Here is a 16,815-nt window from a genome sequence, read left to right as displayed (position 1 = left end):
AAGTAGAGTATTTCCAAATGTACTGTTTAATTAGGGGTTGGAACATAAACGAATTAAAAATGGTTAGACTGAATTTACTTTAAATAAAAGTGTCTGTCAAATGCATAGATTATAACGAATAGTGACAAGGCAGTTTCACTTTTATTGTGTTTCAGAAGAAAGTCGGCAAGAGTAAAGGATGAATTTTGTGAATATATTTGGTAAATTAACGCTAAAAGTGACATGATCTGACAGTAATAATTTTAACATAAATAAAGAACATAACTCTCAATCTACTCTGCACAATATTGTAGAATAGGTATAATTATTGACTGTGGCGATCGTAACGCTTGTGAACAGCAGGGGGAGTTGTCATACAACACTACATAGCTCTAGCGCCTTAATTTAAAACCGCAATGACTATAACATTTTTATATATGCACATTTGCAAATGTGCTACAGGATTTTTAATATTACATTATTGAAGAACCCTAGCCCTACTAGGAACCAGGACATTTAGTAGAAAGGATAATTACTGTCCACAGATAAGCATCTCGGGGCCTTGTTTACACCCTGTAGATGCGTTTTTTCATTCTCATCACGTACGGCACGTGCCTATATTTCGTTAATGGCTAATCAATTTTGAATAAAAAATTAGATTTAAATTCTGATTTAATCACCAAGTTCCAAAAAACATTCTCATAAATAGCAGTAAAAGTTTTACTTATGAAAATAAGAAATACATTTTAAACTTAAGGAAAGGGCTGTGTGGTATGGATTATGTCAGCAAACCTACAATCAATGTCCACAGTGATTGGCTGATAGAGGACAGGATGTGATGTCACCATATTAAAAATAAAGATTTTAAAATGTGCCATATTCAAATCAATATTTTAAATGTAGACTAAGGCTCACAAACTAAATAAGTACACATTCTGTGAATTCTTAGCCTCTTAGCCTACATGTCTGCCTTCATAAAGCAGAAGGAATTCTTTTTTTAGTGGCATTCAGTTAACATGGCATTTTTATCTTATTTCTATAATGTTACAATAAAATAGTAGAATAGTAAATTGGTTAACCCTTTGTTTCCCTCATCTAAGAATGAAATTCAGGTTCAAGTAAATTTGCCACATGAGAAATTTAAGGTCCAACGCATTGTGGCAAACACCCTCAGCACCTTTTAAATGATTGTTACTGCAGGAAGTCATACGCCACAGGCACAGAGTCAGCAAAAGAGCATACAGAAGGCAACTGGATTAAAAAACATACAACCAAAGGTTTTTATTAGTTTGTTTTGGCCTATCTAGGACCCAGGAGCACATCTCTTAGGTCAAAGGTCATAGCGCTACTCTGGGCCATCGGCCCCTGAGGTCACGGGGTCAGACACAGAGATATAAAGTGAGTAGGAGCAGGTGATACAGGATGGCACAGAGACACACTCACGCACACACAAGGAAATTCATTTCTTAGTCTAATTACGAAACAGTATCAGTTCTTTGTTATACATCATCACATACACAAGTGATGCAGTGGAGTTTAGAACAAAAACGGCAGGTAGGATCAGAAGTCCATAAATTAACATCACAGGTGTATGTACTTGTATGTGTATGATATCATATGCATTGCACAGATACAGAGAGTAAAATGACATGGTTATAGGAAGTTGGAGATACAGTGAACTTCACAAAAAAAAGACAAAACAGCATTAACCTGTCCCAGTTCAAACCTCCACCTCCCAAAACTGGTTATACCAATAAAAAAAACTATGAACAAATGTAAGCGCAGTTTATTAAAATTATTACTATTGAAGAGAGAATGCACGATGTAGTGTGAAAAATGGTAAACTGAAAAATATCTGATCAGATTATTGTCCATACAAAGTTTCTCCCTCTAACCATTCTTTAACATCACCTGTCATGTTTAATGAATGTTTTGGAGAGAGAAAGCTTCAGTAGAGAAAGATTAGAGCTCTTCAAGTGTCTAGCATTGTTATTAACTTTGTCCAAATCCCTGTGAAAAGGTAGAGGACTTGTCAAATTATATCACTAAAGTGTATGAGATGTGACGTGTATGAGCATACAGGCACTCTACCAGCAACCCTCTTTTGTCATGTAATAAAGTATTCCTCATTTCTAGAACCTTCTATTTTAATCCTCCTGTGTGTGACCACATGGGTCATTCGGCTTTATAAATAAACTAGATGCAATTTCCATGAATGTGCCCCCATGACTGCTCAGATATGACAAATCAGTTTTCGGGGAAGAAGTACATCAAAGTTTCAATCACAAATTCTTCCACTTTCCATGGACCATGTAAACGTTTATCCAACATGACAGACTTTCAAGTAAAAGCATCTCGATCTGAGTCACTTTTACTTTGCTATGAACCTTGGAAACTTAGTCCAAGAATCCAGATCTTCAAAGCTTTAGTCAAAACCCCAAGTTCTAACACCTGACATTAAAAGCTCAGTACAAATGTATGTAAACAAAAACTACCTCAGATTACTTAAACGCCCACAAACAGCATTCCATAAATGTTTAAGTATTGCCTGTGTTGTGCATGTCATATATCAAATAAAATCATGCCCTATAATCTTTCCTATGAGAGACACCTTATTAAAAAGTGCCATCACAAAAATATTCTTTTAGGAATATGAGCAACAAAACACACACAGTTTTTCATTCCTCTCCACATTTTCTAATTTTAACCCCTCGTGTCCCGTGCCGAAACACTGAAAATAAGGAAAAAATTGACATGCTGATAATCTGTGATCAAAGTTAAAAAAAAGCTGATCTGATTCTGATTTAAAGCCCTAGTCTTGTTCTATGATATATAAATGGCAAGTGTAAAAAACGATGAAGCGAAGACATTTCCTTCTTAAAGTTTGCGGGACACAAGACTTTGAACCCCAGTGAGATGTTCCACACAACGGGGAGACAAGCTTGGAATCACGCACAGGTCCATGAAATCCCAAGAAAATAGATTTGGAATATTCTTGAAAAATAACTATAAAGATGGACCCCTCTAAATTAACATCCCGATGCATCCTGGCCTTCAGATGAAACGCTTCTGCAAAACAGTGATGCTATTTATTTGTTCCTCTCCCAAAAATTGATATAGAAAGAGCAAACATATATATGCACACAAACTGGGTTGTGCCAGCCAAACGCAAACAAATATCAAACCTCCCGTCAGCTGTTCTCTCGAAAGATAAAACAAGAATTGCTCAACAAAAAAGAAAATGTCCATACTGTTGAAGCCGTGCCGAGTTGTGGCGTTTCTTGACGAGACAAAATAATGTAACATGTTTACGTAACAGACTTTTAAAATAATCTAGACATGTGCAACTATCCCAGTAATACTGAAATAAAATAACATAAAATTAGCAAACCACAGTAAAAGCAAAAGGAAAAAACATTAAAAAGAAAATACATAACAAAAGTTAACTTCTAACTGTTAACACGCCACCCCTGCTCCCACAATTTCAAATGAAAAAGCATTGGTAGACTGAAAAAAAACATAAAATTATAAATGGGACCAAATACATGTTTGGAGATGTAAACCTACTGACTGCCGCGCCCACTGACATTCACAGCTTTCAAGTGACTGTAAAAGTGTGAAGAAAGAGTTTTGTTGACTTTGAGTTTGAACTCGGGTAAACAAGTGTACTTTTCAGTTGAACGTGTTTTGCTCTTCCCATGAATATCATAACATGTTATTGTGACATTCATAAATAGTACCCGGGAGTGTATCTTTCAACATCTCATGGTTCCAATTGACTTCTTTATCTCTTCTTCAACAGTTACAATTTTAGATGCCTTGTAATAAAATTAGATAAAAAGGTTATAGAAACTGAACAAGATTACTGAAGTTGTCAAAGAATGCGGATTCGTTTCATCTGGAATCAACCTAAAATCTGAACCCTTTCTGGTAATAAGCGAGGGACTTTCATTTTCCGCAGTTAAACCTGCTTGTGAAGAATCTTGCGTCACTCTCACATAAGTCTAACTCAAGCATGCGAAAAGACAATTAGCCGACGATTGTGTGATTTTGTGTCTGCATGTAAGGGTTGGTCATCCAGAGAAAGATATTTCCAAGTTGTTGTGGGTGATTCTGGGGTAGGAAGTATTGATCATATTTTTTTAACAATCAAATAAAAAAGAATAACAGCAGCAAGCCATGATAATGTAAAGGTTGGGTAAACAAACTCCAGAAGTCTGTGAAGAGTCCAAGACTGAGGTGCTCATGCATTCAGGAATGCTTTCCAGAGTTCCTCACTTTGGACGACGGAGGATGTGTAAATAAAAAACAAAGAAATCAGGTTCATTTCAGATTTAGATGCCAGTGGAGGAGACAACATTGCTGCTGGGGAAATCCATCTCTTTCACACAAAAACACGCACACACACACACGCGCACAAACACACAGACACAGACACACTCTGCTTGTTAAGGCAGTGGTGCAAGAGAGCTTGCTGTGGGGCTCAGGCTGGGTGATGGCAGTGGAAAAGCTCCAACACACGAAACACTGGAGTCTTTAGCTTTTTAATTTATCTCCGGCCTCTTTGCCCCCCTCCCTCCCGGTAATCCTTGTATTCCTCTGCTCTCTACTCATCCAGTCGTTCATAAGCTCCCAATGTTTTTGATGCGTCCTGGTCTCATTCATTCAAAGGACATTAGATTCGCAGGGACCTGTGAGAGGTAGAAAGAGAGAGATTTGAACAAAGTTGAACATATTACATATTGGCTGTTTTCGTACATTTTTTTTCTTTAAAGCTTCAGTGCGTAATTTCCGAAACACTATCTGTACTTTACAGTGAAACTTTTTTCACACAGATTTTTCAAACACTCCCACCCGGGTGGGAGTGTTTGAAAAATCTGTGTGAAAAAAGTTTCACATAGGGAAGTATTCCTGCCAGACATTGACACATTGGGCCATTCAAACAGAGAAAGGTGGGGAAAAAAACTAAGCCACAACTGTTTGCTCTTTAAAGGGCGATCAACCAACATGGCATGTTAAAACCATCAGTCTGTACTGATTTTAGATAAATAAATGAACTGTTCACTTGTTTCAATAAACCATTATGAAAAAACACATTTAATTCAATACCCGCTGAAACCCTCAATGACTGTCTGCAATTTTTTTCTTTCCTGAATCCAATTTGAAAAGGTTATTTACTAAACTGTGAGGACTTCCACATACAATGGCTTCTAAGAAATAATTAACATCAACAATTTTGCTTTAAAAACAGAGCCTTTCAATGGTAATGGTCTGACCATTAAAGTGCACATTGCATGTTCTTTAGTAAGTGAATGCTTTCTGCTAAACATACACAAACCTCACCTGTTGCCTGTTGCTTTGACATGCCGCACTTAAATGTTTGAACCATAGTAAAGCGTTCATTCTGCTCCCTGCCTGGAACTTATATGAGTTTCCTGTAAACACAAAAACGGACAAAGAGCAGATTTTAGAGAAAATACTGTATGGACACTATACCGACAGTGCCACCCATGTGGGTAAAGGGCCATTTGTTTGGGTGGCTCTACAGCGGGGGCACTCAGGGTGCAAAACTACATATTCACACAGAATCAATGCAGGCCTACTTGTGTCTTTCTCTCATACACAATGGAAAACATGTGCACTGATTTGAACCAGATGAGCAGTACCAGCAGGTGTAAATGTAAATATTGCAATTGTTTTTCCCATGCTACTGCAAAAAAACCTTGGTCAGTGTTGTTCAGACAATTCTGTCGGAATATGAATTGGCTGTGTGATTGGATGTGGCTGACTCACCGTGCTCAGAGTCTGTCAGCATGAAGACATCGGGATGCTCCAGGTCATCTGCCATCATGGCCATCAAGCCCACAACAGGAACCGTTTTGCTGGCACTTGACTTAAACTGTAACGAGACAGACAATGTAAAACAATAATATATATTAAATTAATTAATTAATATATTAAATGCAAAAATGTGTCTGACCATTGGATGACCTTAAGGAATGATGTATAATGTACATATACAGCCCCAGAAGAAAATAAAAGACCAGTTTTGAATTTCAACAGAAACAAACCTCAGGAATGGCCAAGTCAACACCAATGAAACGGTTGATAAAATGGCAAAAACATCAAAGTTCTAAAAAAAAATGTGTATTCCATCAAATATTTTGAACTGATCCTAAAATACATGTAAAATACATTATCAAATTTATCTGGAATGTGGGAGAAATTTTGCGTCTTCACACAATAAACAAAACAGATCATTTTACTTAAATATATAATCTTAAAATAGTAAATAAAAAACGGAAAATGATTAAAGACCACTCCAAAACTATTTTCAAAGGCTGTTGGTCACACCTCATAGGTCCCCCAATCTTTTTGATTCCAAAAACATATAAAGTGTTGAGCTGTGTGTGTCTCTTATCCACATGTGCTTTTCATTAATTCTGTTATTGTGTGATAGCTAGGCCCATTTGATGATGTCATTCATCTTATGATCCAATGACTGCAACCAGCTGGTGTTCTTTAGCATCCAAGAAGGATTTTTCAGACATCAGGTATGCTCTCTGTTAGCAGCATACTTCATTTTTTGATCCGTCCTGGCTCCTAAGTGTATACCTCCTATACTGTGTCACAATCCTGTGACCACCGCCCAGGGGTTTCTGTCTGATTGTCTCCATTCTGTGAACTTTCCTGGCACACATCTACTAGATACAGGCTCACTGGACCATGTACCATGAGATTACATGTCATACTGACTTCATTACATGGTGACGCATCTTGCTGAAGGTAAAAAATATGTTTCCTCCCTCGTAAATGACGAGTGTCATCAGTTTATCTGTTATGATGCAAGCTGTATCAGTCTCAGATGGACCACCCTGGGACTGTATAATGTATATCGCACGCAAAGATGAATAAGGCTGGTAAAAATCAACTTTGATCAAATCTTATAAACTTGCAGCAGAATTTTTAAAGTCAAATGGGTTAGATTTTTATAAGTAAACCAAAAATATACTGTGGATTTAAGAACTAGTATGATTTACTCAAAAATAAAAATATGTTTTCTTCAAAATCACATTGTATACTGTATTATTATTAAAATATTTTTTTGAAATACAATATTGATCTTTATGTTGTTGTGTAGTGTATTTACTGTGCTTCAATTTCCGGGTTTCCATCCAAAGTTCGCATAAAACATTTGCGAATAAGCACTGTTCCCATCCAACAAGTCAACCGCTTTCCTTATATAATGGCACTAAATTTTAGTAAGAAAAGTAAGAGAAGCCACTGAATATAATAATTTTATAACATTTCTGATGCTGTGTAACAAGATCAGTACTTTGGTAAGTCAGGTTACGTCGTCTCATAGTGCAGTGAAGTGACTTCTTGGAAGAATTTATTCGTGATATTTATGATTTCCATCTCCCATTATTCGCATTAACCCTTTTTTCAAAAAAAGGTTTTTAGCGTACAGTAATTCCGAAATTTAGCGTTTCCATCACATGTTTCTGATGCAAAATTTGTAATGCGAATAAAACCAGAGGAAACCCGCTTACTGTCATAAAGAATTCTTCAAGGTTCAAGAAAAGCTTCCTTATTGGCTAAATACAGTTTATTCATTTCTCTTACTAGATATTAACAGACACATGACCCAGACATGTTCAGACAGGTTTCATGATACCTAACCACGTTCACCACAACAACTACCCCACAAGCTGTACTCATATTTTCCACCAGTTTATTTTGTGTTGTCTGTACAACCCATTGCCCTTTGCCAACTATTTGAACAAACCTTTGTTGCATTGCAGTCTATGTAGTCAGAATTTCATATTTATCCACACATAAACTTCATGAAAATTTTGAAACATAACTTTCATGTTGGATGGCCCTTTTGGATGGTTCTTCCAGGCGACAATATAGTCAAGTCTTTTAAGTTAAGACATAGTTTGGTTTACAAAAATGTGTGTGTGAAAGTATCTGAGAAAGTAGGAAAAACTCACATGCTTTCTTTCTGTGGCTTTGAGGGACTTAGCTGTATAGTAGTAAAGATGATTACCACAAAGAGCCACCCAATACTTAGTCCACGCTGCCACCTAGAGAGAATTCATGAAAGTAAACATTAGTCCACACAAACACAAGACACAGTTTAAGGCAGCATTTAAATGTTCTACTTTTCTTTAGGAGGATGTTTTGAGTTTGGGTTAGGGTGAGGTTATAGTTTAAACTGCACTCACCTAAAGGATTATTAGGAACATCATACTAATACTGTGTTTGACCCCCTTTTGCCTTCAGAACTGCCTTAATTTTACCTGGCATTTATTCAACAAGGTGCTGAAAGCATTCTTTAGAAATGTTGGCCCATATTGATAGGATAGCATCTTGCAGTTGATGGAGATTTGTGGGATGCACGAAGCTCCCGTTCCACCACATCCCAAAGATGCTCTATTGGGTTGAGATCTGGTGACTTTGGGGGCCATTTTAGTACAGTGGACTCATTGTCATGTTCAAGAAACCAATTTGAAATGATTCAAGCTTTGTGACATGGTGCATTATCCTGCTGGAAGTAGCCATCAGAGGATGGGTACATGGTGGTCATAAAGGGATGGACATGGTAAGAAACAATGCTCAGGTAGGCCGTGGCATTTAAATGATGCCCAATTGGCACTAAGGGGCCTAAAGTGTGCCAAGAAAACATCCCCCACATCATTACACAACCACCATAATTGCATTAATGAGAAATTACACAGGTGTTCCTAATAACCCTTTAGGTGAGTCTAAACACAATAGAAATCTACGGAAAATCTTAATTTGGATCATAGTAATCATGTGTGTGAGTAAAAACTCCAAAGATATATACAGATATAAAATCAGATTTTCAGTAGTGGCAGACCAAACATGCACAGGAGATAAAGGTCTCTCTGCTCCCATGTCTAGACTTTAATGCGGTTTCTTTTACTACTTTGGCACCATTCACAGATTCCCTGAACAAACCAGCTGGGTTTGATGGAGCTAATAAGACACAAGATTGACAGTTAATAGCTTATAGCATAAACGATTAAAGACTGGGAGAAAAACTGTATAAAATAATTTGTATATATGTTTTTTGTTCGAAGTTTTCTATTCAGTCATTTAATCTCCTAACTAGCACAATCATACAGATTGTGTTTTTTGGATGAGATGAGATTAACAGGAGAAGAGAACACTTGGCAAGCGTGAGAGAAAGTAACTTGGAAAGATCAGGGAAGACAGAAGAAAACAATAAGGCTCTATGAGTTGGAACAGATATGAAGCTATTAAGGACTCAAGTTTAAATACTAGAACACTTGCCAGAGCACTACTATGTGGTTGCTGTATGAGTTCTGAGTGGTTTCGAGTGCATTGTACATGGTCTCTAGATATAGTCTGTGAATGTTTTTAGTTCATAGGGGATATAAATGTGGAGTTAAAATGTTGCTATGCTCTCACCGTTGGCTTCTTGCCCTCCTTGAGGACAGTTTTCCTGCGCAGGACGCCCTGAACTGTGACGGCCCCTGGGTACAGATGCACGGCTAGCTCCTCCGACTCAGCAGAACTGCAAACACACACATACAGAGGATAAATCTTCACACTGCGACATGTGACATGTACACACACTTAAATATTTTGTAAAGATATATTTAAACACCACACCCCAAAGTCATCATGTGAAGAGAATGGCAGTGTTTGAAAGGCAAAGGGCCAGGGAAGGTAAGAAAATTAGTCATTTGTGAGGAAAAAGGCTGCAACACAAAAATTCTGCCATCATTTACTGACCCTCATGTGGTTCCAAACCTTTATGACTTTGCACACAACCGGAGATATATTGCATACAGTTTTATTGTATGGAAAAAAGCTAAATCTTCTCATGTTCTGCTGACTTTTATACAGGCTTTGAAGAAAATAAAGGGGGTATGAGAGTTCTCATTGTTTGGGTTTACCATTCCTTTAAAACTGAAGAGATAATACTGACCTTAGTGTGTTTCAATTATTTTGTGTGAGTTTCTCTGACAGGTGTGAGTGTACTTACATGATCTTACCAAATTCTCCATCTCCATCTCCAGCAAGAATGATTAAAGCAACTACAGCTAAATATTACCATATTAGACATTTTGTCTTCACAAGATATTAATAATTTGAGTACTAAATAATGTGTCATGTGCACATACTTAAAAATACAACTCAAAATAACAGTAAACAGTGATAATTGTAGGATAATAGTCATTTTACACAATTATAGTGTTATTATTTTTTTTATTTTAAGAACTTTCAAGAACTGAAGTTCTCACTACAATGGCAAAAATATAGTGTGTTAATGTATTTCACAAGAAAAATATTAATGTGTGAATCCACAAAGAATAAAGAATATCCTTAGGGGCGATTCACATTTCGAGTCTTTTGCATGCACAAGTTCATTATTTTAAATGTATGCGTGCTCAAATAGGGAGTGCTGGAGTACACACGTCACGGAGATTTCTCTAGGCGCTGCATCAAGATGGAAATTACAGAGTGCTGCACACACAGCCATTTTAATTATACCCCTGAATGTGGACAAAGATCAATGACATAAAACACATTGACACCTCCCTGTATTGTGTAAACTCAACAGCAGTATTCTGTGTGGTCAATGTTATGCTGTATTCACACCAAACGCGAATTGGGCGAATAAATTACATACAAAGTCAATGCAAATACATGAATAGACATGAACTTGGCGCTGCGATTGCCGCGTATGTGCGTCAAATGCGTAATCCGTGCAAGTTGAAACATTTTGCGCGCAGAGCTCATCGGCACCTACAATTTCACGGGGTCTGGACGTGTGAAGACCCTCCCTGTCGCGTGATGGTTTTCGTGTCCCTCGAGCGAAAATAACAAACTTTACCCGCGTGTAATAAAGAGTGTGGAACGCGATTGTTTAAATGTTGTGTAAACACGGCATTACTGTAGACTGTTAAACTTACATCCAGAACACGTCCAACTTTAAAACACCTCAGCAAGTGAAAACAGTTTTGTTCATGAAAGAAGTAGAACACATACACGCATCTATTACAAAATTGTGAGCAAAGTGTAATGTTTGTGTTTGAAGAAAAGAAGGCACAGCATTCAAGATCATACTCCAGTGGCTTTTGAAGATTTCGATTAGAAGCAATAAGCTAAGACTGAAGCATTAGAAACAAAACCACACACAGGTGATTCAGAAAACGCCCACCACCTGATTTCACAGCAGGAAAACACACACCAGCAGTACTGCACACAGCAGTCTGTTCTTTGTAGCTCAAGGGTAGTCAGATAGAGAAAGACCCTGTCAGGGGTTGGAGGGTTACCTGCTGGGCCTGAGCGATCCTCTGCAGGACATGCGGCCCACTCGGCTGACAGGACCCAGAGAGTGATAGAGTCGAGTCCTGTTGGATGCGAGTCATAGTGGGGCAGTGGTCAGTCACAGCCCTCACACACACAAGTACAGGCTGTGCTAGAGATCTGTACCCTGGACTTTTCTCAATGTCAGGTTATGTTCTAAATACTCAGGCTGGCAGCGCATAAAACAAAACAGCTGATATATACACTCCTCAGTCGAGTGATAAAAACTTTTCTTCCATCCATGTAGTTGCATTGTTGCCCTAACCAGGCGCAACATGCAACAAGATAACTATAAAGATTTTTCTAATTTACAAATTCCAGCTGATGAATTTTTTGAAGGTGGCACATCCCGTCTAATTCAGATTCAGAATCCATCTGTTTTATGACCATGGAGGGACAAATAACTCAATCACCCCTGATAAAAAAACAGCATATGCAGGTTAGGTATGATTTGAAGCAAGGTGGTTTGAGCTGGACCTAGCAGCTAGTTCCAAGCTCAGGACCAGCTTAAACCAGCTCAAACCACAGCTACCTTGCTTAAAAACATACCTAACCAGCATTTGCAACAGTGACATGCACTTAGGGCAGGACTTTTATATACACCCTACTCAGCATTGTAAACTAGCAATGTGATGCAAGCTAAAACAAAAGCTAACATTCTTAAGTCTTTTTCCCTTAATAAGAAGTTTATCTCGTTAGGAAGAGAGCTTAACCACTAATGAGGGAATTCGGCAGTCTTTTGGGGTCAAAGGAAAGCACAAGCAGCTGAAGGGTGCAAAACAAACTCTTTTGTGCCAGATGTTGGACCAAAATCCTTTTTTAACACATTTGGATACATACAATGCAAATTCATGCTAGAGCTCAAATAAGACAAGATGCATTATGGGAAACTAAAAGCCTCAAAGTTAGTTAATGTCATACTTTTCTCATTTTAGGCAATAACTGTTGTAATGTACCACCAAATTACAACATAAGCAAAAACTTTATAAAAAATAACCAATTTCATTCAATCATGATGATGATGACAAACAATCAATATGAAGAAGCATTTGGTGTCCTTGACTCTGTTTTACGTGGGTCAACAGGAATTAGGGAGGGTTCCATAGGATTTCAGCATGATTCAAGACGACATGCTGTTTCCATACGTACTCATGTATGTGGTCATGTATGTGCACTTGAAATTTTTCTTGACAATGTGTGCAAGTGTGAACGTTGCATAAGACCCACCTCTCAAAAGCAGGCCAAGACATCTCTTCACTGAGCTCTGACCCTTCACTGCTTCCTGAATATTAACAACATCACATAGTGAATCGAAAATATCTGTCATCCTCGATTAAATAAAAAATGAACTAGTTATACCCAGTGAAATGCCACTCGACAGTGTTGAGCTCTCCGCATGCCCTCGTGTGGGTGTGTGGCTTTCCAGCACACTGTCATCAAGCAGATGTCTGGATCCAGCGTTGGGGAACGTTGCACTTTTAAACTCTGCCGTGCTTGTTTTGTGAATAAAACTGCAGCAGCATAACAGACATTTAGGTTTTACTTAGCTCAACTTTTAATATGTAGGACAAGCAACAGCATGGTTTAAGATTTTGATTTGTAAACAATAAGCATACAATTTGACCCGAATGTGATGCAGAAATGACAAAAACGTACTTGTAGCCAAGGCTATGACACTTTCTGTGTCCGTAGGTGATGAGGTTTCGGGGCGAGGGTGGGGTGGGCGGGACTTCGGAAAAATTTCCTCGACGTCCACATAACGGGGATGCGGAATTGTCTGGACCTGTGCCACAAAAAAGAGCAATTTAACTACAGCACATTACTGAAGTATCCGCTTTTTAAATAAGTTTTAAATAAACATAAGATGTTAAAAATAAAACGTTTGTTTATGTTTAGAATACAACTACTTCATACGGAATAAGAATCAATAGGGGGTGGGATTAAAGAAACTGTGAAAACTAAGTATTTATCAGATGTCTTATTAGAATATCCAGACCATTGGTTCTCATATTGGGGGCCCCAGAATGGATCCAGGGTGGACATATTTTGTGGCATTATATGGAATTGATCTTTTTATGCAATCAAACATCAGAAAAATAAGACCACCAACCAAAAGCACTGATGTTTCAGCATTGTATAACAGAATTTGTTCTGGGTTTAATTAAAAAATTTAAGATTATACGTTTTTATTTTGGGAGGATGCAAAGCGATGCACTCTATTACAGGCCTCTGTAATGTTAATATAATTAATAATATAATACTAATATACATTAGTATTAATACAAATTAAATATAAAAATAAATTGTTATAACCAAACACAGACCAGAAGTTAACGTTGGGCCAGGCGAGTGTATCCGATGAAACCATTAATAAATTATATGGTTAAAAAAGGTATACAAACTTTGTTGTTAAATATATGGTTAAATTTATAACTTTGCTGTATTCAGTCAAATTTTGCCACCATATTTTTCACAGTTGTTTTCGGCAACCAGAGTTTTTTTTTACCATTAAAGCAACAGACTTATTACTTAATGCTTCAACCACAAAGAATGTGGAATATGAGTGTATCTCACCCGTGAGATCTTCTTTAGATGCATTGGTGCGAGGTGTGCTGGTAGCTGATGGCTCAATCTTTAGGGACAACCTGTGCAAATATACACAAGCTTGAGTATATATCAAACACACACTTAAGGTCTTTGCACATACAGTGCGAATTTTTTTTTGGTATATGTCTCTGAATTCTTAAAAAAGGCCTGTCAAAATGGACTCAATGTGCAATGGGCTTTACACGTATGTCCTGACATTAACACAGGAGTTGCTTACTTATAATTGTCATCCTCAACAAACTTCTGTAGCTCCTCAATATAGCGAACAGAATTAAGATACTTCTGGACATGCGGCAATACTTGGATATCTGTGACCGAGAGAGAAATAATTTTAGAGGTTAGTATTACAATAAAGAAGTATTTCCAAGTTAACAAACATTAAAGTGATAGTTCATGCAAAAATAAAAATTCTATCATCATTCACTCAGCCTCATGTCATATCATACCTGTATAAATTTGTTCTGATGAACATAGAAAAATATATTTGGAAGAACATTCTAACAAATGTCTTTCTTTATGTTTAACAGAACAAATAAATATAAATCGGTTGAAACAACCTGATTTTGGAGTAAACTAGCCATTTAATGCTGTACAACTCACCGTATTCACAGGATCTCTGCAGATCTGAGATGATTCTCAGAATATTGTTTATAAGGTTTGAGCGCTGCTCGTTTTCTAGAATGCTGCCAGTGGAGGGATACGCCGAATCAATGTAGGTCAGGTCAGATAGATATATACCTGTAAAAAAAATTAAAAAGAAGAGTTCATGGTAAGCAAATGTTTGGTTTTCTGTTTTGATGATGATGAGGCAAATTTAGCAGAATCTGCATAAAGAAAACTTTGTGTACACCATCGACAGACAGTGCATCGACAGACAGTTAAGACAGCGAAGCTCATATGATCAGACATAAGATGCAGTTGTATAATTAAATTGAGTATGAACGTCAACTACTTCAATGACATGCTCTCTACATACTTTATATGAAGAATTAAAAAATTGCAAAACTAATTGTTTTTTTTAACCATTTTATTATTGACTTGCTCTACCTCTGTAACACATTTCATTTGTGACATTACCAAGCTTTTTTCAATTATTTTCAATTCCTCCCGTAAAGCATTGTTTTATATTCAATAACTGTCCTTGTTAAGAAAAAAAGATTTACGTACAAATCTCACCCTACAGGATTTCGATATACAATAACTTAATTACAGACAAAATGTAAAAACTGTTGATAAAAATACACAATAAAAAAAACACTTTTCTAAATCTCTAAGTGGATCCAACAGATATGACATGTATAGACATAAGTACATATAAAATCAGTGAAGAGAAAAAATGTCTTTTAGCAAATCACTACATATTCTGAATGACTCTGCTTTTGTTCGTTCCGTGCAGTTGGAAGGCTTTCTCCGACCGGCCAGGAGTCTGCTTATTTCATACTGAGTAAATATTTGGATTCGTGAGAAACATTATGTGGGGGAAGTATCTGCATTACAAAGAAAGATGTCCAGCTTCTGGGGAAACATTTGCCAGTATGTAACTGAACTCTTAAGCACTGTATAGGGAAGTGCACAAATTCAGATGAAAGCATATGTGTTTGTGTTAGTGACTATGTTTTATAATGATAAACTTTTCCAAGCAAACACCGGTTAGGGAAATCACATCAAAGCATCACTATGATGATAAGTAAAAACAACAACACAAGGCACCAATATGATGACGCCATGAAGAAAAGTTAGAGAAAATAATGAGACAGACAAATCTATCCCAGAGATCATACAGATTAAAAACAGACAGTGAGAGAGAGAGAGATGGAGAGAGAGCATTGTAAGGGTTGTTTAAATTATCATTAATGTTCAGAATAGATTTTCTGACGTATCTGACTCAAATCTGTTTAGTTGTTTGCGGTCTTAACAGCAAAAACAAATCCATTTTTTCAAATCCAATAGAAACTACATCCATAAGGTTTAAAATCTAATTACGATTGAAAAGCACTTCAGTCTGAATGCTCAAATTGGATTTCAAGTCCCTTGGGATGCTTTCACTATTTTGAATCTCATGAATGGTGATGGACATGAGCAGAAACAAACTTTTCGGTGTACTGTTTCTTGCCGTTATCAATACTTGCTGATGTCATTATTATAACAATTAATATGGATATACCAACTGCAATATCCCAATAAAGTTCATCTTTTCAAAATTACAATTCAGTCCTAAAAGTCTCAGGATTCATGATCACCTTCATAAGGATAAATCTGAATGAATGTATTTATTGTATGCGTTACAATGTGTTTAGTGTACAACTGCTTTGCAGCAATAAACTTAATTTAGTTATTCAATGTAATTATTTTTAATGCAAAGTATGAAGGAAAAAGGACAGCATTAAGGCAGATGCAGCTGCTTTGTGAATTATCAGAAAATCACTGGCCAAAGTCATGAGACATCCAACCATTTCTTTAATCATTTGACTGGATGAAATTAAACAATTAAAAAAAACATTCAGTCAGTGGTTCTTTTATAGCATGTTCTGAGTTTCTAGCATGTTTTTAAATCATCTTAAGAGTAAAAAATTTAGAAAAACATGAAGTTTGGATGTTTGCAGACACATTTACATTCGTTGTTAAAATGTGTTTTTTGAGCCGTTTATTATTTTTTATTATTTTTTATTGTTGGATGATCTTCTGGATGCATTACACACTTTATTTGTGTGGATTCGCATTCTGTTGTATTCTTTTCTGGCAGATGTTGTTTACCAGCTTAACTGGATACGACTTTGGTTGCATACAGACGGCATCAGTTCATAACAAGACCCAAACACATCCAAACATTCGTGACTGCACCCAAACAGCACCACAGTC

The 16,815-nt window shown here is 36.9% G+C and overlaps 1 protein-coding gene across 2 annotated transcripts in view; it reads right to left on the bottom strand.

Annotated features, from left to right (window-relative positions):
* Positions 1-1,235: 1,235 nt before the first annotated feature.
* Positions 1,236-16,815, bottom strand: part of ralgps2 (Ral GEF with PH domain and SH3 binding motif 2) — a 104,371-nt gene continuing 88,791 nt past the window's right edge. The window contains exons 10-21 of one of the 2 annotated variants that reach the window (XM_056763872.1): positions 14,557-14,694; positions 14,174-14,264; positions 13,924-13,994; positions 13,006-13,132; positions 12,709-12,860; positions 12,577-12,631; positions 11,316-11,393; positions 9,442-9,547; positions 7,977-8,069; positions 5,773-5,878; positions 5,323-5,414; positions 1,236-4,670 (exon numbers count right to left, since the gene is read on the bottom strand). In XM_056763872.1, coding sequence (XP_056619850.1) covers positions 4,641-4,670; positions 5,323-5,414; positions 5,773-5,878; positions 7,977-8,069; positions 9,442-9,547; positions 11,316-11,393; positions 12,577-12,631; positions 12,709-12,860; positions 13,006-13,132; positions 13,924-13,994; positions 14,174-14,264; positions 14,557-14,694 — 1,139 coding nt within the window. In that variant the 3' untranslated portion in view covers positions 1,236-4,640. The remainder of the gene's footprint in view (positions 4,671-5,322; positions 5,415-5,772; positions 5,879-7,976; positions 8,070-9,441; positions 9,548-11,315; positions 11,394-12,576; positions 12,632-12,708; positions 12,861-13,005; positions 13,133-13,923; positions 13,995-14,173; positions 14,265-14,556; positions 14,695-16,815) is intronic. The other variant, XM_056763873.1, reaches the window with a different exon arrangement.

This window comes from Triplophysa dalaica, chromosome 13, assembly GCF_015846415.1.
Source record: "Triplophysa dalaica isolate WHDGS20190420 chromosome 13, ASM1584641v1, whole genome shotgun sequence".
NCBI lineage: Eukaryota > Metazoa > Chordata > Actinopteri > Cypriniformes > Nemacheilidae > Triplophysa > Triplophysa dalaica.
Note: the sequence above shows the minus strand (reverse complement) of the source record. Positions and strands in the feature narration are given on the sequence as shown.